General features: G+C 43.0%; 1 protein-coding gene and 1 pseudogene across 1 annotated transcript; both read right to left on the bottom strand.

Annotated features, from left to right (window-relative positions):
• Positions 1 to 4,542: 4,542 nt before the first annotated feature.
• On the bottom strand, positions 4,543 to 6,958 carry LOC119259446 (40S ribosomal protein S21-like; annotated as a pseudogene).
• Positions 6,959 to 6,984: 26 nt separating this feature from the next.
• SLC4A1AP (solute carrier family 4 member 1 adaptor protein) lies at positions 6,985 to 27,849 on the bottom strand. Its single transcript, XM_037528307.2, has 14 exons — positions 26,939 to 27,849; positions 26,520 to 26,715; positions 24,601 to 24,723; positions 23,699 to 23,759; positions 22,573 to 22,712; positions 19,590 to 19,750; positions 18,771 to 18,840; positions 18,308 to 18,494; positions 16,231 to 16,342; positions 14,645 to 14,882; positions 12,471 to 12,557; positions 11,406 to 11,473; positions 9,613 to 9,682; positions 6,985 to 7,327 (listed from the first exon to the last, which is right to left on the bottom strand). The coding sequence occupies exons 1-14, from the start codon at positions 27,599 to 27,601 to the stop codon at positions 7,278 to 7,280; spliced, it is 2,226 nt and encodes a 741-aa protein (XP_037384204.1). The 5' UTR covers positions 27,602 to 27,849; the 3' UTR covers positions 6,985 to 7,277.
• Between the last annotated feature and the right edge of the window lie 11 nt (positions 27,850 to 27,860).

Below are 27,860 nucleotides of genomic sequence, written 5' to 3' on the forward strand. Positions count from 1 at the left end.
CGGGGGGGAGCTGATTATGTGTCAAGCGTGGGCAGCTATCTGTTATTTAATCTCCACAACATTCTGAGGTGGCAATTTTTTTCTATTAAACAAGGAAACTGAGGCTCAAGGCCATGTGCAGCAAGGTTTGATAAAATATATATATATAGGGAGATGGCAAAACGAAAGGTATATTTAGAATAAATAACCTGTTTCTACTAGGGTACTAGGTGCACCTGATTTAGAAGCCTAAAGGATGGGTGTGTGTGGGTGTGGGGGGTCATGATGATCCAAAAGTAATTCTTTGTTAAGGATTTTAAAGCCTCAAATGAATTTAGACCTCATTGTTTGGATAATAAAGAATGTTTTGGGGGATTCCTTGCCCCTCCCTGGCCTGGCTCCACTGGCCCAGGAGTCCCACTTTATTTCTGTTCATTTTCTCCTCAATAAACTTTTTCTTTCTCCAAACAAACAAAAAAAATCTTTTGGGATTTCAGAGCAAAGGATCTTGCTCAGGGATAGACTGAAATGTGTGGAGGAGAGCTTCATGGCGTGGACGAGAGGAAGACAGACCTGTGAGGAGTCGTGAGGTAGAGGGAGCTTGGGCCCAGGCAGTGGGCCACCCAAAGGGATGAATCTACAACCCTACCCAGAGAAAGTGAAGTATGAAGGCAGAGCTCCCCTTAGTGGGAACAGCTGTCCCCTCACATACTGAGCCCTCCAGCCTGCCTTATCCGTGCAGGTCCAACCAGGGGGAGAAAGACTTCTGGTCTCCCCAGAATTGAAGTCTCAGTCCACCCTGGATGTGGTTGTGCCAAACCTCTAAACCCAAAGCTGCCAAAGTCAGAGAGAAGAGAAGAACCTCAAAACTTACTCTCGATGCTCACACATCAAGGGAAAAATCTCAGGATCAAAGGGTGGCCTGTCACCAGCCCATACCAGTTTGATGCTGTGACTGAGCCCCCAAAGGTTAAGGAGAGTTTTAGGTCATCTCCTAGCAGTCCTGCAAAGCTGGTTTGGTCCAAAGTCTGTGTGGTAACTCGGCTGCGCCCACCACCCAAACTCAGCCCCCGCGCCTGAGCTTTGATTCTGCTTTTGACTGCTGCAGGGCTGGCCTACTTCCCTCTGGCGGCCTCTCTCCGGAAGCCATCCACAGCTGCTGGCCACTTGTCACGCCCTATCCGGGAGGTGGCAGCATTTCAATGGTAAAGCAACAGATCTCCAGGCTGTGGCTAAATGCTTCAAAGTTTGTTGAGAATTGTGTCACATTTCCCAAAAGAGCCAACTGCATCGTTCCAGCCAAGTAATAAAGCCTTGGGCTCCAAGGAGGTAGTGGGGATTCGTACTTCCTATCAGAGATTGGGACGATTCCAGGGAAAATGCTTAGGGCAGTCACCCCACACACATTCTTTCAATCAGGCACTGTGTAAAAGATTTGGTAATTTCCTAAAGCTGAATGCATAGCCCTGACTTTTCCCAGAATGCAGCTCATTGTGCTACTTAGTTTATCAACCTTCCCAATAAACAAGTACCCATAACCATGAAAAACTGCCCCCATAACAAAGATCAGGGAGGTCAGATGTCCAAGACAGAACCTGCCTGAAAACTTCCGCCTGGCCCCTGGGCTTTAGCCCCACGTACTGGCACACCTGACTCAGACTTGTGGGATGGAAGACGGCCACTGTCCTCCAGCCTCGTCGGGGATCTAGACCCCTCTGTGCAACTGCTCCCCGCACTTCTTGACTTACTTCCAAGGGACATTGTAGGGTAAGTGAAGTTATCAGGCTTTTTCCACCTTCCTGTCATTAGCATCTATGACTGGCACCTGCAGTCTTGCACAAGCACCTGTAATTATGGACACCTGGGCCCAGAGAGCCCGGGGCACGTACACGTGAAATAGGGGACACCTGTGGGCCTACCTGGTGGCGCAAGGGGTTATGAAGCAAACTATGAAGCTGTTCACAGCCTCTGCGGCACAGGTTTGATCCCCGGCCAGCCAGTGAGCAGCCCTCATGGCACAGCAGACTTCTCCTGACTCGCCCGCTGCTCCCCTCAGCAGTGTGTTTCAGTCAGTCTGCCTGTTCTGCTCCCCACTCTGTCTCTGGTGGATCCTCTCACCCTCCACCCCCACACACACCTCTGGCCTGTACTCCAGCTCTTGTATGCATAAATAAATCTTTGAGGAAAAATAGGGGACACCTGTGCCAAAGGGCGAGGGGCTATAAGGGCAGCGCCACTGCGGGGCTGGAGGACAGGTGAGGGGAGACAGCCAGAGAAATACCGAGAGAAGGTTGGTCTGTCCCCTGATTCATCAGTAAAGGCCTGTAAAAACCTACCAGAGGCTCCAGAATCATCTTTTTATCAGCGAGAACTGAAGATGAACCTACCTGGCCTGGGATGGCTGCAAAACAGACATCAAGCTCAGCTTGTCCGACATGAAACTCGTGACAGCCTCCCTGCCACCCTGTGCGCCTCCCGGCAGTGACGTTATCCTCCATTCCGATGTCCAAGCCAGCAGTCTAGGAGCCCCTCTCCGCCCTTCCTACCCCCGACTCCCAGACTCACTATTCTCTTAATCGCTAGCAGCCATTTATCGCTGGGTCTGGATCTGCTTAGTGCCCGCTGTCCCCGCCTCTCCCCTGCGCTCTCCAGCAGACTCGGACTGGGCTTCCTGCCCCCTCGTGCCCTCTCCAGCAGACTCGGACTGGGCTTCCTGCCCCCTCGTGCCCTCTCCGTCCTTCCTCCACACTGGAATTGGTGCGTTAAGAACACACATCTCATCATTTCACCCTCACTAACACCCACGGGGCTTCCTATTGTCTTTTTAAAAATAATGAGGTCCCGGGAAGGCCAGGACGGCTGACCAGAAACACTGCTTGTCATGTTCTCGTCGCCACTATATTTAGTGAGGCCCAACACTTACCTTTGTTTCTGCGAAAAGGAGGTTGGCGTACCCTGGTTCCTGGTAACTGTAAAATGATAGCCCTGATGGGTCAGGAAAGGACAATTTGCTTTTTGAATAGAAACTTTCCACATATCCCTAACTGGGACACATGCTGCTTTCTAAAGCTGTGAGAACATTTTGGACCAGGTGAAACTTCGAAGATGAATTAACCTGGAACAGGGGTTGGCCAATTATCTCTTGCAGGTCAAATCCGCCGCCACCTGTTTTTATAAATATTTGCTGGCATTCGGTCACACTCATTTGTTTGGTTTTATCTCTGCCGTTTGCTCTCCATTGGCAGAGTTGAAGAGTTGCCACAGAGATTGCATGACTTGCAAAGTTTGCTACCTGGCCCTCAGAAAGCTTGTTGTCTGCGCTCTAGAAGTTCTCTGCCATTGGCCGCGCATTAAAATCACCCGAGGTTGGCGGTGCGGGGCTGACGGTCCTTGGGCAACCACAGGACTTCGGCACGTCATGTTGCCCCAGGACAGAGCCAAGCTGGTCCCTAAAACCCAAGTGCTCCCGGAATCTGAATGTAGGAGGCTTGATGTTGAGCAGAGTCAGGGGCGGGTCCATGATCTGAGCCATGAACCAGAACCACGCATCTTGCTGTTCCCGTGGCCACTGCCTGAGGCCAAAGAAATGAAGCGGGGGAGTCACTTTTCAGCCCCAAGCTTTACCCAGCTGTCCTCAACTTGCTGACATCTTTCTGACAGCATTATTTCTTTGCCTTCTTGTTTCTCACTTTGATATTTAAAGCGTGCTCCGTGCACTGACTGTCCTGGCGACTGCTTTGCTCCTTGAGCCCAGCCCAATGAGTGCTCCAGGCTGCACCTCAGCTGAGTGTGACCCCATAAGCCATGGTGAACTCTGTACCCACGGAACACATTTTGCCAATGGAGGATGCATCTGAGATCAAAACCATGCTGTTACAGGGATTGTGCAAACTTGCTGTTTTGGTTTTTTTCCCCCTACCAGGTGTACTATGCTGACTTATGTGTCGATGTATTGGAAACTTTGCACTTCATTCAAGAAAGCTGTTCCAGGGCCTCCTCGGTGGCGCAGCGGTTGGGCGCTGGGTTGCGAAGCTACCCACGGCCTCTGCGGCGCCGGTTCGATCCCCGGCTGCTCCCCGGCCACCAGAGGAGGGTCCCACATGGCGCGCAGACCTCTCCTGCCGCCCGCTGCTCCCCTCAGCAGTGTACCTCGGTCCTTCTGCCTGCTCTGCTCCCCACTCTGGCTCTGGTGAATTCACTCGCCCTCCCGCGCTTCTGACTGTACCCAGTGCTTGTATAAACCAAAACAAACAAACAAATAATAAATAAATAAATAAGACATGCCTCTAGAAAATAAAAAAAAAAAAAAAAAAAAGAAAGCTGTTCCACATTAAAAGCCCCGATTAAAGAGGAAGATTTTATAATCACACACGCGCACACACACTGTAGGGGCAGAAATGGGACACAGGGCAGGTTTTCTATGATCCAGCAGACCGGGTAAAGGAGGAGTCAGAGTCCTCAGTGGTTTTGCAGGTTTTTATTGGGATTTACCAGGTACACGGCAGGCAGGGGCGCTGGGGGGCCGGCAGGCTGGCAGGCCTCCCAGCCCCCAGCAGGTCTTCACTCTGGGCTCTCCGGCCTTCTCTCAGCTTCTGCTTCTCTTGCTTCTCTTTCAGCTTCCGCTGGCATCCCCGTGACGCCGCCCTTAAAAGCCCAGTCGAATCCCATCTACCTATGCCCACACCCTACTCCAGGTGCCCGCCATCAGGCATGCATTCAGGACCGCAGGGTTCCGTCATCTATCCTAATGGCGGGAGGGCAGAAAAGCCTGATATCTTTTACCTTACCCTACACACACACATTACCTGAGTTCTTGAAAAGGATCACCTCAGGAAATTCTGTTTAGGTTGCTGTGAGGTGGGATCCAAGTATTGGAATTAAAAACTTTCAAACATCTGGGAAGCGCCTGGGAGTCCTCAGGGTGATAGGAGGTGGAGTAAAAGTCTCCAGGTAGGCAGGTGGAATGAGAGGCTGCACAGGCATAGCAGGCAGGGAGGCTGGGAGGCTGGCAGGCAGAGGCTGGCATGCAAGGAGGCAGGCACGGGCCGGGCAGGGGTTGGCAAGCCTCCCAGCCCTGGCTAATCTTTGTGCCTTCTCTGGCCCCTCTCTCGCGTTCTCCCTCTGCACTCATAGTCATCTCATGGTCTCGCCTCAGAGTGGCCCCCTGTAGCCATAGTCCTAGTCGTAGAGTAACGCTGCCGTCGTAGCCTTGGCCTTCGGCATGGGTGCCTGTACTTACACATGCGCACGCCCATGCTCCCTGGGCCCAGGTGTCCACAATTAAAGGCACGCGTGTCCAGTGCCCACACCTCCAGCCCCGGGCACTCACACTGGCAGCAGGAGGGCGTAAAAAGACTGGTAACTTCATTTACCCTACAGTGATCTACAAGAAGCATCATCTTCATCACTCCACCTGGGCCACAGCATTTCTCCTGCCTGCTGATTTTATCTGCCTCAGCCTCAACCACAGGCCCTTCACCTGGCTTCCACTTGGCTTTCCTTTCCTTTGGCAGTGGGGCAGAGATGATGGGGGTCATGGGAGGGAATAAGACCAACTGCATTTCTTCCCATTTCCAGTGAGGAACTTTTACTCCTGATCAGAGAGGCAAAGCCCTACATTGGGCAGAACACAGTCAGCTTTTCATCCTCTGACCTCACCTTCACCCTTCCAAGGAGGATGATGGATCTGACTGGTCAGAATCCAAGATGCTCAAAGGGCTGAGTTTTTATTGGGCCTGGTGCTGACGGTGCTGATGTTATGACTCTGAACTGAGTCCTAATGAGCCAATCTGTTCACAAACCTGGTGGGAGACTACAGAGGGCGGGGGCAGGAATACCTCACTGTGTATTTTTAGTTCCAAGAATAACAGGGATACCCAGGGTCACGCCTGTGGTATGACCTCATAGTTCAACACTTATGTGAGGTTGTTGTGTTGGACAACACCACACTGACAAACGGGAGTCAGTCGTGGAGCAGGCTACATAATGCAGGATGCTGCTGAAGAGCAAGATCCTGGCCCTTTTATTGACACACGTAATTGGTTGTAAGGAGATTAAGTTTAAAGAAAGGGGAAGGGTGTAGAAGATTAGGGATTGTGAGTCTGCCCTCCAGGCACTTCTTATCTACTTGATGACACACTTTAATCCCCCACCCCTGGTTCTAATCTTACCAACAAAGCACTCCACTGATCAGTTTCTGGGGTCCCTTGTCGTACATCAGTCCTCAGCCCTCTGGGTGCTCCCGGTCATACCTCGTGATGTATAAGTTGGGAGTATGTGTTATGCATCGGTCCTCAGCCCCCTGGGCATTCCGGACATACTTCGTGAGGTATATGTTATGCATGGATCCTCAGCAACCCCAGGCGTTCCGGACATACATCCTGATGCACAACCTTCCCAGTGTGGTCCAGCTTTGCACTCTTGTTTGATTTGAAGGGCTGAGGGGTTGGGCTCCTGTTCCTAACTGGCCGGGCCATTTTGACCTTGTTTAGATGACAAAATGGCAGCCTAATAGGCTGCCTAGGAGTAGCAGACCCACATGAGGTGGCAAGATTAGGGAATCCTAGCACCTAATTGCCAGAAGCACCCTCCTGCCCAGGAAAAGCACAGTTCTAAAGCTCATTTGGGAGGAGAGGGGCTTTACTGTTTGTTTATGACAAATATTCCACATCCATGACTCTCCCTGCCAGAAGTTCTTAGACACAATGCCGTCTGCTTTGGCCAGTCAGAGTATGGTATCATGGGACTCGCCCACCCTCCAAATGGCCCTGCAGATGGCGTAGGTTCTAAACTGAAGTTCAACCTGCATGTCACCCTATCAACCTTGGCCACATTCACCTGGATGGATGTGCTCCTTGGCGCCAACGATGCGGTTGCTGGCGGAGCGTTTCCACGAGCTGTACAGGTGCATAAACTTGCCAGCGTCGCTCTGCCTGGCGCCTAGACACAGAGTGTGAGCACATAGAGCCCTCAAGTTCATTCATGAAAGAGGTTGAGCCCTTAAATAAATATGATACATCTTCATCTCATTTCATAGGGTCATGTCTCACTTTAGTAAGTCTCAAAATATATGGTTCCTTTTTACATACATACACAAACACTTTTAAACATAAATACCAAAATCAGGCAATCAGATAGGTAGGTAACTTCCAGAAACCAAGAGCAAGGAAGAAAAGGCCAGTCACTAGATTTTACAGGTGATCACCACAAATCCTTCTCTGGACACTCAACCTGATATATTATCCCAAATGTCCCGTGTCACACAGTCCACAAAATCTTCCCTTGGGATTCTGAAGCAGTCAATAGCCATACTTGTCATTAAGATGGGTTCTGCCATCGCCACTTTGGCCTAGATCAGAGTACATAAAAAGAAAGAAGAAAAATTTACTTTTCCAAAGCCGGGAGGGAAAAAACACCCAGATAAAAGTGGGCCAAAAAGTTAAACAGGTAAAGAGTTTCTTCTATGACAGAAAGTTTACTTTTTGCTTATAATTTCAAAGCATGGTCCTCTTATCACTTCTACCCTCATGTTTATTAGCATATAAAATGCAAACATTTCTAGTAACTAAATTTCTATCAATAAGGAATACAGTAAAACCTGAATCTGTAGAAACAGCAATCTGTGAGGAGCATACAGAGAACTAAGCATCTCTTCTATTGCCCTAACGGGATGTATGTATGAGCCTATGCTGCTGCAGACGCCATAATGTCTTTAAAGTGTTCATAGTCTTTGATCATTTTTATGAAATTTTTCTATACAGGCACCAACACTTTGCAAAATTATATATCCACTGAGGGAAGTGGTTAAATAAGTAAAGGTACAGCCATACCATAAAAAAAGAACAAGAAATCTGAAAATAGCTCTGAAAGGATCTCCATATGTGTTATGTGCTAAATAGCAAGGTGCAGCATATGCTTCCACTTGAGTAAAAAAAGTGGTGAAACAGTATGTGTTTTATTGCCACCACACACATTTTATATAATATATAAGAATTCCTAAGAAACTGGGTTGTCTCTAAGGGGAAAAACTTGGTCACTGAGGCACAGCCAGGCGATTTTTATTGCTGTTTTAAAGAAAATGTAAAATATACACAAAAGTAAAGAGAAAAATATAATGAACCTCTATGTAAGCATCATCTAGTTTTATCATTATCAATATGTGGCAAGTGCTGCTTTACTTATTACTCCAACCTATGGTCCCTCATCTTCCACCACTGAAGTAAGACAAATCTCAGACATCATTTCATCTGTGAACATTTCTATATATATATTCCTATAAGATAAGGATGTTTTCCATCACTTGTAATCAGGGAAATGCAAATCAAAACTACCATGAGATACCATCTTACACCAGTGAGAATGGCACATATTAAAAAAACTAGCAACAACAAATGTTGGCGAGGTTGTGGAGAAAAAGGAACTCTCCTGCACTGTTGGTGGGAGTGCAAACTGGTCCAACCACGATGGAGAGCTGTGTGGAGATTTCTTGACCTACTAAACATAGACCTTCCATATGATCCAGCAATTCCACTCCTAGGTATTTACCCAAAGGACACAGAAACATCAATTCCAAAGAGCACCTGCACACCTATGTTTATAGCAGCACTGTTTACAATAGCTAAGCTTTGGAAACAGCCCAAATGCCCAAAAATAGATGACTGGATCAAGAAGATGTGGTCCATATACACCATGGAATATTACTCAGCATTCAAAAAAGAGAAACACATGCAATTTGCAGCAACATGGATGGCGCTGGAAGGGATCATGTTCAGTGAAATAAGCCAAAAAGAAAAAGAAAAATACCGGATGGTCTCACTCATAGCAGGAATCTAGAAAACTTAAATAAGGGACCAGGAAAATGAATAACTATAAGAAAGTAAAAATCAAAATCAACAAAAAACTATGAACCAGAGACACTTTTGGGGGGTGGGGGGCGGGAGGGGAGGGATTGGGGTCAGAATGGGGGGGTTGCAATTGTATGGGGAATATAAAAATAAAATTTATTATAAAAAAAAAAAGATAAGGATGTTTTCTAAAAAGCATCATCATGCTTTTAAAAAATTAACAATTATTTCTTAGTTATCATCAAATGCATAGCCAGTATTCCAAATTACCTGACTGGTTTATAATTTTTTTAACAAGTTGTTTATTTGAGTAAGGATCTGCATATAATCCACAAATTATATTTAGCTGATATGTCTCTTTAGATATTTTATCTACCTATACCCCAGAATGGAGACTTTTCACTACATACTCTTAAAACTTTTCTTTTGAACCTTAAAAATATATCACCTATTCCAAAATAAAAATAAATCTTAAAGAACGTAAAAACAAGGCCTTCCTGGTGGCGCAAGTGGTTGAGTCTCAGCACTGTGAGGCTGTCCACAGCTACTGCAGCACGAGTTCGATCCCCGGCAAGGGAGCTAACCCACATGGTGCAGGAAGAACTCTCCTGTTTCACTCACAGCTCCCCTCAAGCAGTGTATTTCAGTCAATCTACCTGTTCTGCTCCTCACTCTGTCTCTGGTGAGACTCTCACATCCCACACCTCTGGCCTACACCCCAGCTCTTGCATGCATAAATAAATATCTTTTTTTTTTTAAAAAAAAAAAAAAAGAAGTAAAAACAATCTACCTTCAGGTGGGACCCACACACAGTAGTCCGGGTCGTCTTCTGGATATTTGGAGGAAAGTGTTGGTGGAAACTGCACAGAGATCAGTAATTTTATTCAAAAGAATTTGACAATAATTAACAATATTGTCTCCATGCCTGTCAATAAACAAAAACTAAAAGAGAACAGTTCTATTAATGATCTTGACAAAAGTAACCTATTTGGGGAACATTCTCTCCTCAAACATTGATTTTTTTTTTTCCCCATAAAGCCTTGACAAGCTTATTTTTTTCAGTCAGTGAAAGTGGTGATATACCTGAAAAGAGGCAATATTAACACAGGTATGAATTCAAAATATATGACTACCCCTCGTCCCCCAGGAAAATTCACCACTGATCCTGGTGTAGAGTTAGCATAGCAAGCCTGACTGTTAATCTTTAAAAGACCTATTAGCAGGGTTGACCTTGGCTGGCCTCTGGGAATTGTGATTTGGGGAGGGTTCCCACTATCCTAACCCAATATGCCTAAATTATAAAAACAATGTGGTTTAGGCTGAACATTTGCTTCCTTCTGGGAGCACAGAATTTTGCTACATGCCAGGCAGGAGATGCCTATGTATCAGTCCCCAGTAAAACTCCTGGGAACTGAGTCTCTAATGAGTTTCCCTGGCTAGCAATGTTTTCCAAGGTGCCACAACTCATTGCTGGGGGAATTAAGCATGTCTTATGTGACTCCACTGGAAAAGGACACTTAGAAGCTTGTGCCGGATTTCCCCGGACTTCACCCCAGCTACTTTTTTTCCTCTGCTGATTGTGCTTGATCCCCTTTTAGTGTAGTGAATCGCATCTCTGAGTACGACCACACAATGAGTCCTATGAGGCCTCCTAGGAATTATCAAGCCTGAGGGTGGTTGTAGGGCCTCCTGACACAACCTAGTAATCCCACTGCTGGGAACTTACTGTATCCATACAAAAGTACAAGTGCACAAGGTTATTCATTACAGCAGTAGTATAACAAAAGGCCAGAAACATCTATAGAGAACTGGTTAAATACATCCACATAGTAGGAAGTTCTTGATATACTGCTACTGATATACAGTGATTTCCATGATGGGTAAAAAAATCAAGATATAGAATGCAGTACATGACATCCAACCTTTTGTATAATATAAGGAAGAAAATAAGAATATATTATTCAAATGTCTTTGTATTGCTTGATATTGTAATTTATAAGAAATAAATTCTGGTCATTCAAATGACCAACATAATATATTTCTCATACATTTTTGATCTTCATCCATAGTTCCTGACTCAAAGCTCCCCCAAAAGCCTTGTTATGTTAGGTGACTTTTAGGGACACACTGAAGGCTGGGGGCTGGTGCCCACTGCTCCCCTTAGCAGTGTATGTCAGTAAACCCACTTGTTCTGTTCCCCAGTCTGTCAATGCTAAATCCTCTCATCACCCCCACCACCCCTTACCTTCCGCTCCTCTGGCCTACACGCCAGTTCTTCTATGCAAAAAATATAAATAAATAAAACAACGTAAATTATTAAAAGAGGTACACAAGCAGTTATATAGAACAAGGTTATAGAGAGACAAGTTATATAGAGACAAGTATAGAGAATTTAAAAAACTGAAATTCAAAAATGAAAATAAAAGAGAACCTCGACTTCTAGAAGAGGGGGTATGAGACAGTTGGGAACTCTACAGACTCAATCCCTAAGATTCACTCTTCTGAACATGGTTAATGACTTGAGGAATCAATCATTTTACTTCTAGAGAAGCAAAGATTATGAATTATGTCTAAAGTACTTACTTTGCCTGGACCAGGAGTTTTCTTTTTCTTTAATTCATCTTTGCTTTTCTCATATTCACTCTTTGATGCTAATTTAAGAAAAAGATGAAAAAAGACAGAAGTTATATCAGAATAAGTAAAATAAGAAAAATCCTTCCTAAGAGAATGTTATAATGACTGAAGAAAAGTCAGAATCCAATCCTCAAAAACTCTTGCAATACTGTAAAAAATACATGAGGGAGAATATTCCCTCCATTAATAACCTAGTTTTCAAATCCTAAGGCTATTCTACAAGACTTAATATAATCACACCATCTGAGAAGGCAAAGAAAAATGGGGTTGATTTTACTATTCTACAGTAACCATCACAAGTAAAAGCAGTTTTAAAAAACACACAGAAAAAAGCAATCCTTTTAGTAGATCAACTTTTCAACCAACTTCTTTCAACAGTTTGGACTCACTTCCATGAGAGGCACATACTGAACTCTGGGAAATGTAAAACTCTGGAGGACAATGCACAGCCAGAGGGAAGCATGAAGGTATTGGGTGGTTTGTGGGTCAGGGAGCAGAAACCTCAGGAGGCAGAAGAGGAGGAAAGGCATATGAGATAGCACCAAATATAAAGCTCTCACATACAGTGCCCCCCCCCATATCCTTGGTCTCAGTTTCCTCAGGTGACCACAGTTTGAAAATAGAATATATAGTAAGATACTGTGAGAGAGAACACATTCACATAACTTTTATTACAGTAGAGTTATAATTGTTCTATTTTGTTAGTTATTATTATTCTCCTGCGCTTAATTATAAATTAACCTTTATCATAGGCATGTCTGTATAGGGAAAAAACATCAATATACAGGATTTGATGTATCTGTGGTTTCACGTATCCACTAGGGGTCTTGGAACCTCTTCCCCATGGATAACAGGGGGTGACTGTAGTCCAGTCTTGTGCAGGGTCCTGGCAGCAGCAAGTATCTGAAAGGCCACCCTCGCTCTGGTGCCACCCCAGGTCAGCTGCTATCTTCCAGTATGACACCAGCCGGCTGCCTGCGTGCAAGCAGCAATGGAGTCGGCTATACTACTTGCCTGAGGGTGTCTCACAGGAGGCAGATGTCTTCCTAATCTCTTGATAATCTTTATCCTGTTCCACTTGGCTGCAGTGAGACATGTTTTCTATAAAATGCAGTACCAAAGCACATTGTTATTTAATTTGTAGTGGGGAGCCAAGAAAACAAAAGCAAGAAAAGCTAAGTACATATATAATTATTCAGTTTTATTATCAATAGCTTCAGCTAACTTTAATTAGGTTTTCTATAAAAGAACCTTCAGATGTGTAACAGAACCACCGTTTCACTTAAAAAAATGACCAACTCTGAAGTAAAACTTTTTAGTAATACTTACCAGAAGTCTTAAAAATGTAATATACTCCTTGCCTTAGAAATTCTATTCTAAATTTATTTTTCAGATTATTTCTAAAGAAAATTATCAGAGGGCCTCCCCGATGGCACAGCGGTTGAGTGCCGGGTTGCAAAGCTGGCCGCAGCCTCTGCAGCACCAGTTCGATCCCCGGCTGCTCCCCAGCCACCGGCGGAGGGTCCCACATGGCGCGCAGACCTCTCCTGCCGCCCGCTGCTCCCCTCAGCAGTGTACTTCGGTCCCTCTGCCTGCTTTGCTCCCCGCTCTGGTAAATTCTCTCACCCTCCCGCGCTTCTGACTGTACCCAGTGCTTGTATAAATAAATAAATAAATAAATAAATAAGTCTTAAAAAACAAAACAAAAACAAAAAAAGTATTTAAAAAAAAATTATCAGAAATAAGAACTAAGATTTATTATATATGAGTATGCTCATGCTATCAAAACTTAATAACTTACATGTTTAATAATAACATTGATTTAAAAAATTATAGCATATTCATGTTACTTATTATGTCCCTTATTAAATCTACGTTTTAAAAGACTCTTTCAAGACACAGAAAATATGGGTTATAAAATGGCACATATAATTATGATTTTAATGTTGTAAACTGTATATACACACACACATACATAAGTACAGGAAAAATAAAGGCCTGAAGGTTAATCTCTTAATCAGCTACAGATTTTACTAATTATCTTATAATCTGAATTTTTAAATCTGCTCTTTTTATACAACCATATTTATTTTGGTAACTTAAAAAAATTACAATATTTATTGCCCCCCACTCTTCTTGCTGAGCTGGTTATATATCCTTTCAATATAAGGATCAAAGACCAGACTCAGAAAAAAGTATGCATAAGTACCTTTTTTTTTTTTTTTTTTGTGAAGGCCAAACATTTTGCCTTCAATAAGTTAATAAAGGAGAATACAAATACAAAAGATTTACTTCTCATTGATGAGAAAACAGTTAACTTTTCTGTTTCTCAAACAATTGAAGGTGATTCCAGAGAAGGTCTACTATAGCAGGCCTGGTGTCTTTAGGTAGACAAGCCTGATTGTTTGGGAAGTGCACATGCACAAATTCACACACACATTTAATGTTAGTTTTTATTATTGTGTTTCCTCATGCTCTAAATTTTCTGTGTGGTCTCAATTTTGCCAAGCAATTCTGGCCAACTTGTAGGAAATTAATCCTAGCAGCAGACAAAGGATAATACTAAAAGATAAAGAGTGATCTCTGGGGGTGAGACTGTGAGAGATTTTTCTTCTTGGGATTTTTATTTATGACCTAACATATATTACTTTAACAATCAGATAAAAAAAAGTTAAACCAATCAATTCCTCTTTCTTTAAATCTTTGCTGTCGTAAGTGAGTATGTTCTAGGTTCTCTGTTAGGCACCATGAACAAAGAGAGGAAAAAGCCTAACACTCCTGAGAAGTTAGCCCAGGTGTACAGTCATGCTGAGCCTCTGTAGGGGTGGGGAAAACATGAGTCTGGGGAGGTTTATTCTGAGACCACCGGATCAGGTTCCATCATCCTCATCTACTGCTCTCCATTCGCACAGAGGCAGCAGCCCAGGACTGTTCCATAGTGGCTGTGGTATCAGGTCCCATAGCTTTCAAGTTTCCATCATTCTGAAGCATACTGGAAACATCCGCCCTTATTTGCAATGAGGATAAGTAATGACTGGCAGTCTAAGAAAGTATATTTCCAGAGTCCACTGTCTCACAGATCCAAAGTCAAAATGCGCAGGTAAAAATGGACTTTACTTTCTCGAATCTATCTATAGTCAATGCAATTGCCCCGCTGAACAGCACAGGAAGGAGAAGAAAGGTATTACCATGGATTTTTGTTTCTTCAGAACTCGTGAGATCTGTGGGAGGACCTGTTTCCTGCACTGCTTCTTCTGGGTCTGTCTCCTGTTGCAGCCTACTGCTTCCAGCCTCGGTTCTTTTCTTTTCTTGCTCCTCCGTTTCCTTCTCCTCCTCCTCTTCTTCTTCCTCCTCCTCTTCTACTTCAGGGTCATCCTTCATTCTCATTAATGCTGGAGGGAGTTCTGGACGCTTGGGGGGTAACTTCTATAAGGGAAACAATAGCATGAATGAAGTAGATGCACACGACAGATAAACTGAATGCACAGAATGTCTAACCTCTCTAGGTTGGAAAATCTGCAGAAGCTTGCTGGAAGTAGGACTTTCGCATGAAATTTTATCCATCTATGAACCCTGAATAAGCATCTTCATAAGTGTCTAGGATCAAAAGAACATTAAGTGTGAAACACCTGGAACAGCTTGTGAGGCTGTACTCCCTTATTCCAGGTGTCAGCTGCAGAAATTCCACCTAATACCTCTAACAATGTTAACCACAGACTCACTCAGAATATATGGCTGGGATTCAAACCTCTGCACAGGAAAACAGCTTACTCTAACTCAAGGCGCGATGGGCTGAACTGCATCCCCCCAGAATTCGTATGTTGAAGTCCCAGTCCCCATAATGTAACAGTATTTAGCGACAACTTAAGTTGATTATGTTAAAATGAAGCTGTGAGGGAGGGCCCCAATCCAATATGACTGGGTCCTTGTAAGAAGAGAAACCTGGGGTGTAAATGCACAGAGGGATAACCATGTGAAGAAGAATGAGGACAGTGACTTGCAAGCCAAGAGGGGGCGTCAGAGGAAAGCAACCCTCACCTTGGAGCTTCCGAACTGTGAGAAAACAGTTTTCTGTCGTTAGGGTACCCAGTCTGTGGCATTTTTTTATGGTAGCTCTAGCAAACAGATACATAAGGTTCAGCTCTTTGGAGTAATGAAAACTTTTTATAAGTCGTATCTATGAATAGAAATATATAAAAAGTGAAGACATACATCGGTGAGGGACTAGGGGAGAGTAGAAAGAGCACAAAACTCAAGAGAAAGAAGACCCAGTTTGTTTGCCAGTCACGTCATGAGTATGTGACCTTATGTTCCGCCTCTCTGACCCTACTGCCTCACCTAGGAGAGGTAATAATTCCCACGTTATGAGTTGCTAGAAGGATTAAATGAAGGAAGGGAAATCACAGAGCAGAACCAGGTGCACTTGCTATTAGCAAATGCTAGGTGACTCTGAATATAACATCTATCCACCAGAAAGAGCATTTAATGAAAGAGACCCTTGCTAGAGTGCAACATTCACCACAAATTAATAAATTAGATTGTAATATATAAATCAGTTACATGTAAAGTGACTAACCAGATTTAATGCGCCAATTCTTGATAATCTTAAACTGAAGAGAAAAATATAAGGATCAAGTCCTGGGTCATGCCAAGCCCACAGCCCTTTTTCCATGTTACTACAGAATGAGTTATTGGAGCTTTCAAGAGAGCAGACAAAAACAAGCTCAGGAAAACTCAAGAACTAAAAAGTTTAACACCCTGACCCACAACTTACCCCTACTGTTCCAGTTTTCAATTTGAATTTGCTTCCTCCTTTCATAGCACCAAACAGAGGCAACGTAAGCTTCTTGGCTTTATTTTCTGTATCTGTAGTCTGACTTTCAGTCCTAGGAAGACAGAATAATTATATACATCTATTCCAATAAGGCCAAGGTTTCATCTAAAAATCCCATGACACTAGTAAAGAAATTTTTGGCAAAGCAAAAATATCTATTAATATTCAGTAAATGAACATGTAAGCATACAACAATAAGAAAGGGATATTCAGAGCAGCAGAATTTGAATGGGCAGTGACACTGATGATTGTCAGACATAAAACCATGAAGGGCAAGATGAGGCAACTACCTTAGTCTAGCAATTTACAACCGGTCGCATGACCTCACACTCATAAAATGGCACATACAGTACAAAGGTCACTGGCAAAGAAGAATATATAAGCATGACCCTACCCCCACTAAGCGGCAAGAGATGGATCCACAGCATAAAGCCCTATTTTCCACCAACCTCTGATGAGAACTCACAGTACTTATCTGGAATCCACTCTCAGGTAACCATACACAACAACTCTGAGCATGTAAGTTTAAAAAACAAAAAAGAAGTGTGTGTAGGGACAGAGGGCAGGAAACCTTGTATAATGAAATGACAAAGAGTGAGAGATCCTACAACTGATGAGCCTGTCAACATTCTCATGGGCTGGAGATAGTTATAAAAGTTAAGCCCACAAGGGCAAAGCTGAGGAAGAGCAAAAAGAAGAGACTGTAGAAATCAGAAAAGAGTGGGGTGGGGAGGGGAGTGTTTAGGGGCAGGGAGGATCGGGGAGGGAAGAATAGAGTAAAAGCAAAGGGATGGCAGCTGAGTTGCAAAACAGAGAGCAGGCAGAGGTGACTGACAAGATAGCATGAAGTCGGGAAGAAAACCCTGTCCCTTTACACTGACCACAGAACAGCCCTACACTCTGGAATACAGAAAAAGCACTGGCACTTCTGATTCACAGCGACCCATACAAAAAGCTGACTACCTTGCCCCACTACTGCCTCTTTTTACCTACATCTCACCTCTCGGTGGTGTTCCCAGACCTAGCCTCACCCCCTTCTCTCTACCACTGCCTTGCTGAGGCCACCTGCCTGACTGACCTAAAGGACCCTGTGCCAAATCATTGTCCTTCACAGTCTCTCCCCACACTTCAGGGAAGCTCCGGCATAAAAAGACAAAGATTAAGAGCAACACAGATATTTTTTAACTCCATTAAATAGTTGGCTGACCTGGAGGGGGGTAAGACTGGCCCAAAGGAGATGAAGGCAGAAGATAGGATCAAAACCAAGACTTGCTTGGTGGGTGTTAGTGAGAGGTCAGTTAGGAGGAACATATGGAAGTTAACCCTCAAGTGCGGAGAGATGGTATACAGCATCTGTAGGCCTTCTGTGCTTTAAGCGGTTTCTTATATTCTATTTCTATACTATAATTGCTATCCAAGAAGATAAAAGGTATAAATCTTTATCTCCGCTCACAAGCTTATTTAACATTTCAAGTATAAGAGCAATCTGCCACTCTGTGGAGATCAAAGGCAAGCTCTAATTGAGATCGAGAGATTTTAGAGATCCTGCCTTCTCAAATAGAACTCCCAAAAGCAAGATTTAGGCTCAAATAAAGTAGCAGGCGAGTCTTTTCATGGTGTGTCTTGCTATAGAAACTGTACAACTGGGAAAAAAAAAAAGTTTTTTTATTTCAGCCATCATAAACATGACAAAAGTCATTTTGGCCACTCAAGCTCTATTGCACACATTAAGGGACTGTCTCTGCTGTGTCCCACTCTGATGTGTCCACTGATGTGTCTGGGAAAAGGACTTTCATCAGTCATAAAGCCTGACCAAGGGCCTCACTCAGTAAATAAATAAATAAAACTCACAAAATCCTGCTCACAAGCTTTGACCTATAAGACCTATAAAAGCTTTAAGATAGTGCTCCTTCTTCTTTTATCAAAATAAGATTTTAGAGTGCTTGCAGTTTCTGCAGTGTATATTTATGTATTTGTAAAAATAAATAAATTCCAAATATAACTAAGACTGACTTACTTTTTTAGTTCTGGAATCTCTGCTGGCTTTACAATTTTTATCAACCCTTTAAGTCTCTGTTGTTCTTTCCTCAGTTCAAAAGTTCTCAGGTGAAGTTTCTTCCGGGACACGCCATCTAATGCACACCCTGATTTCATTTCTGACATGAAAGCGTCTAGAGAGTCCTGCGATGATGACTCTGACAGAGCTGTGTAAGAAAGAGATAACAAATGTTCAGGAAGTTGGCCACAAATATTTTAAAATCCAGCCAAAGTTCCCATAGAAAAGTCACTAACATAGAACAGGACAGAGGGCATTACTGGTCTTAGGGGTTAGGAAATAGGCTGGAGCCTGGAGACCCTGGAATGTCATTTGGCAATGCGCTTCATTCGCCTCATCTATCACATACAGAAGTTAAGCCTAAAACAGGGCGCTGCACCCTGGAGATACCCTAAACACACTTGTTTCATGAATCATTACTTACCTCTGCTTGAGGCTCTTAGTCTCTCAGAAATTTCAGAGAGTTCCCTTTCAGCATCATTTAACTTTGCAACCTGTAACACCCAAATTAACAGAGTTAGCAGACGTTTTCTTCTTTCAAAATATGGTGGTTTTCTTTATCTTCCTCCTCTTATTTTCACCATTGTTACTAACTTTAAGAAGATTAATTCAGATGTCTATGTTAAGTCTGCTCCTTATGGAGTTATCACTTCCCATTGATTTGATTCAAGTGGAATCAATTTTGAACTAAAGACCTCAGAAGTAAATAAAATGAATGTACAGAAGAAGACTTACTCAAAAATGTTCAAAGCATTTGTTTTCTTCAGTGACTCAAATGGACAGATGTCGGTAATGTTTTCAACTCTGAATACTACTTAATATAGAGAAAGCACAGGTCACCTTATGATAATTTCATGAAGGGAACACTGTTTAAGTACTATTATCAAACTACACATTGGAAAATTCCTTTCACGATTCTTGACCATCAGAAGCCTAAAGTCAATTTCACCTCAGAAAGTCCCAATTTTGAACTTTTACCTTTCTCTCAGGGAGAGAGGCTAACACCATATCCAAGGAACACTCACTAATGAGTCACTAGCCACCTAGAGGTAGATGGAGTCTCCACAGCAAGTCAAACCTTTCCCCAATAGGCTGGGTAAGACTACTTGTCTGTTATCAAATTTATAGATCACAAAAGCTATACTTCAGTACCAGATGTCAATGCTAGTTATTAAAATTATGAGACATTTAAATAATATATTTAAAAAATTAAACAACAACTACTTGTCAAAATAAAACTTGCCAATGATTCAAAGGTCTCAGGTTTCTCATCAATCTTCCCAGCCTTCTTCATGCGGTTCAGACGCTTTTTTTCAACCAGGCCAGTCCGATCCAGAAATGTGTCATCATCACTGTCATAAAAGTCTTCATCTTCCCAGTTCTTGGCTTTTCTTTTCCGAGATACTAGAGGTGAATAACATAAATGATAATGAGTTTTAAAAACAGAAAAAGAAAGAAGACAAGTAGGCAACCACGTATCACCAGCAATTACTGAAAGAAAGGGCTCAATCAGCTGCCAAACCACATACAAAGGGCTCAACCCTGAAGACAATGCTGCTAAGTGAAACAAGTCAGACACAGACCATACTCTGACTCCACTTAGATGCAGAGAGCAGAACAGTGGTTTCCAGAGCTTGAGGGGAGGAAGAATGGGAAGTTAGTAGTCAAATGGGGACAGTTTCAAGGTGGACTGATGAAAAATTTCTGAGATTTACACAAGGATGTAGAGTATTTAATGCCACTGAACTGTATATTTAAAAGTGCTTAAAATGGTAAATTTTATGTTATACCTATTCATCACATAAAAATTTAAAACCAAAGACTGTGATTTAATGAGTAAAAAGCTCTTAAAATCAATGAATAAAAAAGGCAAATGGCAATAGTATTACATCAAAAGAAAATTTAAAAATTAATAAAAGCAGTTCACAAAAAAATACAAATAGCCATTAAATATTTGGAAAAAATTTTTTTAAAGATTTTTATGTATTTATGCATACAAGAACTGGGATGTAGGCCAGAGGTATGAGGGGTGAGAAGATTCACTAGAGTCAGAGTGGGGAGCAGAATAGGCACATATACTGAAATACACTGCTGAGGGGAGCAGGGGGCGAGACAGGAAATGTCTGCTCCCAGGCTGGGGATTGATCTCATGTCTCAATGGCTGGCAATAGCTTCATAGCACTGAGACTTTAACCCACGAGGGAGGTGCCACCAGGGAGGCCAAGAAAATGTTAAATTTTAATAATTTTTTTTTAAAAATCAAAAGAATGAGAAATGAAATCTTACCTGTTAGACTAAAAAAACTATTAAAAGATTAATAATACCCAATTTGGCAAGGGTATAGGAAGTGTGGATTCTCAAACAGTTAGCAGCAATGAATAGATATAATCATTTTGATGGTCCACCTCACAACATCTCTCAACTTTATAAAAGGAATTGACCCAATAATTCTACCTCTAGGAGTTTATCTTATAGATATTGATGCCGCATTGCTTGTAACAGTGAGAACCTGGAAAGCCCATTAACATAGGACTACTGGGTTTTTATCAGCTATTGTTCTGGTAAAAGCATCCCCTTTCTTCCTGTCCTCTAGAAAACTCACCCCCCCCACCCCGCCCCCCCCACACCATTCCATCTGGATGGGCTAGTCATGTGATCAAATCCAAATCAGTAAGAATCCCTCCCTCATTTTTACATTTAAATATAGGGGGATGAGGATCTCTCCACTGAGGTTATTAGAATGGGAGGAAACAAATCCAGGGCTTTAAACAGCCAGCTTTCCCACAGGAGATAAGAAGCTATACAATAAAAGCATGCACTCAAGAGACAGATTCACTCACAGATTATACACCCAGAACATATATGTCCTGGTGATACTGAGTTCTGGTTTACTAACTTCTACTTCCAGAACTTGATGTCCTCATTTATGAAGCTCTTCCTTCAGTCCTACTTTTCCCAGCTTCTGGAGTCAGTTACCTTTCACCCTAAGCTAGTTGGTTTTCTAGCATATGCAAACAAAACAGTTCTTATTAATCAAAGCCTGGTAATTTCCAGGTTAAGATGGAGAAAAAGGAAATAACAAGAACGACAGCAAGTCCAGTCCCAAATGGTAGTTCTGCAGCAGGTCTAGAGAATAGTAAGCCCCAAGAGAAGAAGTACAGAATTCTACAGTAGCAATGTCTCCAAAAAATCAGAATTGATAAATTACTTAATGTAATTGAACATTTGGAAAACATACTGAAACATTTTGAAATATGTGGGAAGAATGAGTGACAAGTACAGAGAAATATAACTTCAGGAAAAACAAAATAAAGTGCTTGGTTATGACTAATATTTATGGAAGCATAATCATGTAAAATTAAATATTAATTTAACAGAGTCAATAGACACTACTTAAAGTAAATAGCAGCTTACTCTTGTATTTTAAAAATATGGGTATTTTTAAATGCCAGTAAAAGCCTTTGAGGATGAGAACTGAGGAGGGGCAATAAATTTTGTTATAAACTTTGATAGTTTTAAACTGTACTTGTTACTTTGCAATAATAAAAATTAATTTTAGAATAAATAAAAATATAAGCCTTGTTAATAAATGACTGGAGAGGCTTTATTTAATGAGGTAAATTTAATGCAATGATATGGGTAATAGTCATGATACATTATGTTAAAAAAGTAAATCACAAAAGAGAATAATTAATATATCTGCACTGGTGTGTGAATGTTTGTTTTTTTGTTAAATATAGTTCTGCACATACATCTACATGCATAAATTATATCTGGGAGAAAACAAGTAACATCTACCCTCAGGTGATGAGATAGGAAATTTTTCCATTTCACTTCATAGAATTTGCACAATTTACGTTTTCCCCCTAAAAAAGAGGTTTTATTACCCTTTATATTAAATTTTCCTTCTTTTTTTTAAAAAAGTATTCCCACACAGGGCCTCCCTGGTGGCGCAAGGAGTTAAGACGCAACCTATGAAGGTTCCACAGCCACTGCAGCACGAGTTAGATGCCCGGCCAGGGAGCTACCCACATGGCACAGCAGACCTCTCCTGACTCTCCTGCTGCTCCCCTCAGCAGTGTATTTCGGTACATCTGCCTGTTCTGTTTCCCATTCTGTCCCTGGTGAATCCTCTCACCACCCCCCCACCTCTGGCCTGTACCCCAGTTCTTGTATGCATAAATAAATAAATCTTTTTTTAAAAAAAAGTGTTCCCACACACTCACCTGCTTCCTGCCGCAACAGTCCCAAAGTGTCAAGGATTCGACAGGCCTCCAGAGAGCACTGGATCATTGCTTCTTTTTTCTTTCCTGAGTGAATGGCTTCAGCCACCAGTTGTTTTCCAGTTGAATCATCCACAGGTAATCTGCATAGATTTGGAGAGAATTATGGTACAAGACGAAGCTCTAATTCTCCAATGCAAAAAACCAATATGCTCTGATAATAGTCATGTATCTTGAGATGTCATTTTAATTTGTTTTGTTCTATATTGCCTAGGTTGGACTTGACTCTTTTCCTTCTACTTCTTTTTTTTTAATTTTTTTTTTAAGATATATTTATTTAGACATACAAGAGCTGGGGTACAGGCCAGAGATGTGGGGGGTGAGAGAGGATCCACCAGAGACAGAGTGGGGAACACAATAGGCAGACTGACTGAAACACACTGCTAAGGGGAACAGCGGGCAAGACAGGAGAGGTCTGCCTCGCCATGTGAGTTTCTTCCTGGCCAGCTGGGAATCGAACTCACGCTGCAGAGGCTGTGGATTGCTACATAGTGCAGTGCTTAATCCTTTGCGCCACCAGGGAAGCCCTTCCACTTCTTACCCATCCCATCCCACTCCCCAATAATATAGATGTTACTAATGTATCAAGACCCCAGTTCATGGGCCTCCCCGGTGGCGCAGCGGTTGAGCGCTGGGTTGCAAAGCTGCCCGCGGCCTCTGCGGCGCCAGTTCAATCCCTGGCTGCTCCCCAGCCACCGGAGGAGGATCCCACATGGTGCGCAGACCTCTCCTGCCACCCGCTGCTCCCCTCAGCAGTGTACTTCAGTCCTTCTGCCTGCTCTGCTCCCTGCTCTGGCTCTGGTGAATTCTCTCACCCTCCTGCGCTTCTGACTGTACCCAGTGCATGTATAAACAAAAAAAACAAACAAACAAATATAATAAATAAATAAAAACATGCCTCTATTAAAAAAAAAAAAAAAAGTGTTTAAAAAAAAAAAAAAAAGACCCCAGTTCAGAAATAGCCTAAAATTAAGACTACAGTCCTTCTTTGGCTTGTTATTTATAACCAAAAATTAAACCTGAAAGAGGCCACTTTTCCGAAATGGACATGAATATAAAAGGAACATACCTCACCCTACAGAGCCAAGTGCTATGCCCCTGTTCATCAAATTCATATTCTAATTCTTCTCCTGTGGGAGGAAGAAAGGCAAAAAAAAATTTTTCACAGCCTCTGAAAGTTACTAGTTGATATAAAGGGAAAAGAGAGCAAAGGTTAGATGACAATATCAAGCTCCTACACCACACTGAATAACAAATCTCAAAGCATTTCACTTCTTGTTCCTAGGGATCATCATCTGATAATAAAATTAGGATGAGCTTGTGCACCCAAAAAGCAAACTCAGATCAAAACAATCAACTCTCCAAAATTAGCTTTGTCCACTGTATAGCAGTTTTCAGACTTTTTGTATGTTGTAGACTTAAGATGAAAATTTGTCACAATTACCTGGTTTTTAGAAGTATAAATATTAAGTGCAGAACACATCCTGTTCATATACATATTTACACCCACATACATATACACATACGCAGATACATATATAAACACAGATGTTCTCACAAGCATCTCTACTGAAACAATCCTCTACAGAAACATACAAAGTAAAAATTCATGTCAAGAATTTCAAAAGATCAAGTGAATAGAAACATAGAATTACAAGAAGTTGGCTCAATCTCCCAACCACCCACGTCCAGGATCTTCTGAGAACGAGATGGTTTCATAAATAAACTGCACCCATCCCCGGCCACCCACAAAAAAGAGACAAGTTAGAAAAAAGCTCTTCTCTTTTTCCAACATGGGAAAAGAGACTAACAAGATTATTACTATTTTCAAGATAAACCTGAAGGAACTGACCACAGGGTAAGAATAAAACAAAGAAGACAGCAGATAAAACACAGCCTTTCGAAGCACCTGAAGATCTAGGAAACGACAGCTGTGGAAACATTTAACAAAGTCAGAATCTGTTCACATACCCTCTCGGTCAAAAAATCCTTGGAGAGCCTTTTTGGGATCCTTTATATAAAAGGCTTCCCTTTCCTGCTGAAACTCTAAGACGATGGGGTTCTCTTCAGCCTCATCCTCTACAGCATCTTCTCCTATAGGACATAGGAAAGAAAGAAAAGATAATCAGATGTAAGAAGAGATTATGTGAACGACATTCGCTACCTTTTGAGGTTATGTAAAGGAGTTATCAGTGAAGAAAAGAAAGGTGAGGGAGAACAATCAGACCACCACATACTATGAACCACAATGTGAAAATCTTCAGATTTTCTAAGTGCAAACAAGTTAAAACTTTTTTTCATACCTCCTTATTTTTAATCTTTATCACTATATTTTTTTCTCAAATTTTATTGGTCTGCAAATCATTCACATAACTATACAAATTTGGGAGTACAACTTCACACCTCCACAAGTGAACATGCATCATCACTGTATTTTAAAAGCAAAATTACCACACTGTCTATGGGAAAAAAATCCTAAGCTCTTCAGTTGGGCTTTCTCATTCTCTTATACCCTGGTCTAATACTTTTGTCTTAAATATAATTTTCTAATACTTGTCATGTCTGCCAAATAGACTAGTCTACTCATTGCTCCATTAAATCTCAAAATCATCAATCCCTGCCCTATCCAGCTTCCTAAGTGCTACTTTACCTTTCCTTCAAGTCCCAGCTAAAAACCCTTCTGCTTATAAATTTATAAACTGTCTCAAAGATCAAAGTTAGTTTTACCAAAAATATATATAACTGCTTGTATTTCCTGGTAGCCACATTAAAAAGATAAACATTGAAATTATAGTCATGTAATCAACATGAAAATATTATGAATGAAAAATATATAAATATTCTGGGCCTCCCCTGGTGGCGCAGTGGGTTGAGCACAGCGCTCTGAAGCTGTCCACAGCCTCTGAAGTGCAGGTTCAATTCCCGGCCGGCCAGGGAGATTCCCACATGTCGTGGCAGACATCTCCTGTAGCATGCGAGGCTCCCCTCAGCAATGTCTTCTGGCTGTCTGCCTGTTCTGCTCCCTGGTCTGTCTCTGGTGAATTCTCTCAAACTCCCACGCCTCTGACTGTACCCCAGTTCTTGTATAAATAAATAAATCTTAAAAAAAAAACCAGATCATTCAAAAAAAGAGTTATTACTTTAAAAAGGTATGTGAATATTCTACATTCTTTTTTTTCCACGCTTAGTCTTTGAAATCCAATGCGCATTTCACTTTCACAGCACAAGTCAACTGGGATTAGCCACACTATAAATGTAGGCAGAGAGCTAAGTCCTCAGTGATTGTGTCCTTCCCTGGACCCTCACTCTCACATACTTACCATTTCTGGCTTTTGTTTGACACTTCCTATTGATCCTGTCTTTCCAACAACATCTTAATGCCATCGTCTATCTTTTCATATTCTTAGCTTCTGAATACCCCTCCTCCACAATGTCGGGTGTGATGAAAAATTCACATATTCTTTGGCTAACAGACTGGCTTTCTCTGATTAGATACTTCACATTTCAGGATATATATTTCACAAAATACAAAAATATTGAGGAAATACATTAAATAACACAAAATAGTGTACTTGATTTAATGTAGTAGTCCAGTGACAGTCAAGATCAGTACTTAATACATTTTTAAATGGTAAAAATAGTAAATTAATATATGTTGAGGAATTTTTGAACAAGGGAGTGCACTATAAAACACATTACAAGAAATCCAATTTTTTAACATCAGAAAAGTAAATGAATCTCTGGATTTTGGTAACCTGATGTGCAAAGTGCTTGTCCTATTTTTTGCAAAAAGTCACTAAAACCTGCATGGTTGAAAAAAATGCCATTTAAGGGTATCATTAGTAATGATTTTAAAATGTTACCCTCTGACAGTAATTTTAATTTCTTACCCATTCCCCAGTTGCAGCCCATTTCATCATCTTGACTACTAGCATTTCTTTTCCTTTCGGTAGTATCCATTCCCTCTTCTTCATCTGAATCTTCTCCAAGCATCTTCTTCTCCAGCATCATTTGTTGCTGCTTCCGCAATTCCTTCAATTGAGTTACTGTCAACTCGGATTCTGCCTCTCGGTCTTCCTCTGGTCCCTGATGAGCGAAGCGAAAGAATTCTTTTAGAGGTCAAGCCTGCGGACGTCACTTTCAGAAATACGGCAGTGGTCGACCTCTGGCAGAGGCCTGGAGTGAGAAGCCTGATGCCTCCACGGTCGCGATCGCCGATGTGGAGAATCTCCCTCAGCGAAAGCTCAAGGGGCTCTGCAGCCCAGCCAGGAGCGCTTCGGAGACTTCAGTTCGAGGTTTTTCCACTTACCTGAAGAAGAAAGAGCCGGGTACTCCCGCCAAAACGAAGAACATGCCCGACGTGGACCCGACAATAGGTGCGGGGTGGGATGCGGGTTTTGTTGAGGAAAGTGCCGTGGGTGCTGCCCAGGTCGTAGAGGTAGAACCCCGCCCCGCGGCCGTCGCGCTCTCCGCCCGGCTCGGGCGCCCCGTGCTGCAGCACCGCGTGGTACCGGGACACCGAAGGATGCTCGAGACACACGTCGCAGCAAGACAGCCTCCCGAAGAGGCAGCAGCTGCTCCCTTTCAAACTGCGGGTGCCAAGGATGGTGCCGCTCTTTAGGGTTTCTAGACTGTAGGGGGCCGTGGCGGGGCCGCCCCACGGCGGCTCTCGGTAAGGGGGAGCACGGGCCGGACCTCCAGAAGGAGCTGCTGTGGGGGGCCGCGGCTGCTCCGCTTGGGGCTCCCCAGTTTCCCCGCTGTCCGGCCGGGCCGCCGGGGTGTCAGGCTCCCCGGGCTCGGGGTCCGGCAGCGCCGCGGGCCGTTCCTTCTTCGCTTCCTCAGGGTCCAAGGGACTGGTGGCCGCGCCCTTGTCCCGCACCACCGCGGGCACAGGCAGGGCTGGCTTCTTGAAGTCGCCATTGGGCTCTGGCGTAGCGAGCAGCTCGGACTGAGAGGGACTCGCCTCCGCCATCCTCAGCCGGGTGCAACCTCAAAACCTGCCCCCGGGGAAACCGCGCCCTCGAGCTCTACTTTCCTCGCCACGCTCCCCTCCCCTGGCTCCCAGCGGCTTCTCTGGCCGGCGAGGGTGGAGTCGCTCCCTCAAGACCCAGGATGCTGTTTAGTGGCGCGCGCCACAGAAAGGTCAGGATGAGAGAGAAGCAGAAAAAGGCGGCCAGGATACTGTCAGCACGGGGACATCTTTAGACGTTGCAACCGGATTTCCTGACTTC

The sequence above is a fragment of the Talpa occidentalis genome, unplaced genomic scaffold, assembly GCF_014898055.3.
Source record: "Talpa occidentalis isolate TD23 unplaced genomic scaffold, MPIMG_talOcc4v2.1 talOcc4.5, whole genome shotgun sequence".
Classification (NCBI taxonomy): Eukaryota; Metazoa; Chordata; class Mammalia; order Eulipotyphla; family Talpidae; genus Talpa; species Talpa occidentalis.

Bases quoted from the DNA above. Each gene is read 5' to 3' on its own strand.
- SLC4A1AP (XM_037528307.2), bottom strand. From the start codon at position 27,601: ATGGCGGAGGCGAGTCCCTCTCAGTCCGAGCTGCTCGCTACGCCAGAG. The intron at 18,495-18,770 runs GTAAGTAATGAT...TTTCTTACACAG, and splicing joins ACTAAGAGCCTCAAGCAGAG to CTCTGTCAGAGTCATCATCG. The intron at 14,883-16,230 runs GTAAGTTGTGGG...TTTCCCTTATAG, and splicing joins TGAAAACTGGAACAGTAGGG to AAGTTACCCCCCAAGCGTCC.